The sequence below is a fragment of the Gekko japonicus genome, unplaced genomic scaffold (genome assembly GCF_001447785.1).
Source record: "Gekko japonicus isolate JY-2015 unplaced genomic scaffold, Gekko_japonicus_V1.1 scaffold894, whole genome shotgun sequence".
Lineage (NCBI taxonomy): Eukaryota > Metazoa > Chordata > Lepidosauria > Squamata > Gekkonidae > Gekko > Gekko japonicus.
The window spans coordinates 95,603-97,346 of record NW_015161975.1 but is presented as its reverse complement, the minus strand read 5'-3'; the positions used below and the strand labels follow the sequence as shown (position 1 = coordinate 97,346).

The following is a 1,744-nucleotide window of genomic DNA, read 5'->3' as shown; positions in this document are numbered from 1 at the left end:
CTCCGCTTGCAGCTGCTGACGTGACCAGTGTTCCCTCTAAGCTGAGTTAGAGTGAGCGAGCTCACAGTTTTTTAGCCTCCAGCTCACAGTTTTTGTCTCCGCTCAGGAAGGAGGGCTCCAGAGCAAACTAATTTATGCAGCAGCCAAATGGCTCGCTTACAACTGTGATGCCAGGAGCTCACAAAGTAGGATTTTTGCTCACAAGATTCCACAGCTTAGAGGGAACATTGGATGTGACCTTGGGTCAGTCACAAGCTCTGGCACAGCTGTCCTTGACAAAGAGCCGTTTGTGTCAGAGTTCTCTCAGCCCCACCCACCTCCCAGGGTGTCTGTCTGTTGTGGGGAGGGGAAGGGGAAGGAGATTGTCAGCCACTCTGAGACTCAAAGTGAAGGGCGGGGTATAAATCCAATCTCTTCTTCTTCTTCTTTCCTTCCCTCTTGGGAATGACTGCGACACGTTTGAGCAGCGGGTTGATTGTCATCTGCTCCGAACCAGCCGCTTGCTCCTAGTTCTAACGCAAGCGGCCATGGATTCGTCCTTCGAGAGAAGGGTACCGGGCGCTTCAGTGTGGCGGAAAGGCCCGTCAAGTCTCAGCTGACCTGCGCCAATCCCCGTGGGGGTTTCAAGGCCAGAGACGTCCAGAGGTGGTTGGCCCTGGCCTGCCTCTGTGTCATGACCCTGGGCGTCCCTTGTTGGTCCTCCCATCCGAGTATTAGCCGGGACCTGCTGAGCTTCCGAGAGATGACAAGATCCCACTCGCCTAGGCCACCTGGGTCAGTCGCACAGTCGAGTCCGACTCTTCGCGACCCCACGGACTAGATCCCGCCAGGCCCTCCTGTCCTCCATTGTGCTCCGGAGTTTGCTCAACTTCATGTCCGTTGCCTAACCATCTCATCCTTTGCCGTCCCCGTCTTCTTTGACCTTCAATCTTTCCCAGCATCAGGGTCTTCTTCTCCAGTGAGGGCTCCCTTCTCATTGGGTGGCCAAAGTATTTGAGCTTCAGCTTCAGGATCTGGCCTTCCAGGGAATAGTCAGGGTTGATTTCTTTTAGGATTGACTGATTTGATCTCCTGGCAGTCCAAGGGACTCTCAAGAGTCTTCTCCAGCACCATAGTTCAGAAGAATCTCTTCTTTGGCGCTCGGCCTTCCTTATGGTCCAACTCTCGCAGCCATACATGACTACTGGGAATACCGTTGGTTTGACCATGTGGACTTTTGTTGGCAGGGTGATGTCTCTACTTTTTATCATGCTGTTGAGGTTCGCCATCGCTTTCCTCCCAAGTAGCAGGCGTCTTTTAATTTCATGGCTGCTGTCACCGTCTGCGGTGATCTGGGATCCCAGGAACGTGAAGTCTATCACTGCTTCCACGACTTCCCCTTCTATTTGCCAAGGAGTGATGGGGCCGGATGCCATGATTTTAGTTTTTGTGATGTTGAGCTTCAAGCCCACTTTTGCGCTCTCCTCTTTTACCCTGAGCAAGAGACTCTTTAGGTCCTCTTCACTTTCTGCCATTAGAGTGGCGTCTGGATATCTGAGGTTGTTGATGTTTTTCCCAGCAATCTTAATTCTGGCTTCCAAATCATCCAGGCCGGCATTTCGCATGATGTACTCTGCATATATATTAAATAAGCAAGGTGACAATATACATCCTTGTCGTACTCCTTTTCCTATGCTGAACCAATCAGTTGTTCCATATCCAGTTCTAACTGTCGCTTCTTGACCCTTATACAGGTTTCTCAAGA

General features: G+C 51.3%; 1 protein-coding gene across 1 annotated transcript in view; it reads left to right on the top strand.

Moving 5' to 3' along the window:
- Window positions 1-527: 527 nt before the first annotated feature.
- NME4 (NME/NM23 nucleoside diphosphate kinase 4) overlaps window positions 528-1,744 on the top strand; it is a 23,016-nt gene continuing 21,799 nt past the window's right edge. The window contains exon 1 of the mRNA XM_015429725.1: window positions 528-579. Coding sequence (XP_015285211.1) covers window positions 528-579 — 52 coding nt within the window. The remainder of the gene's footprint in view (window positions 580-1,744) is intronic.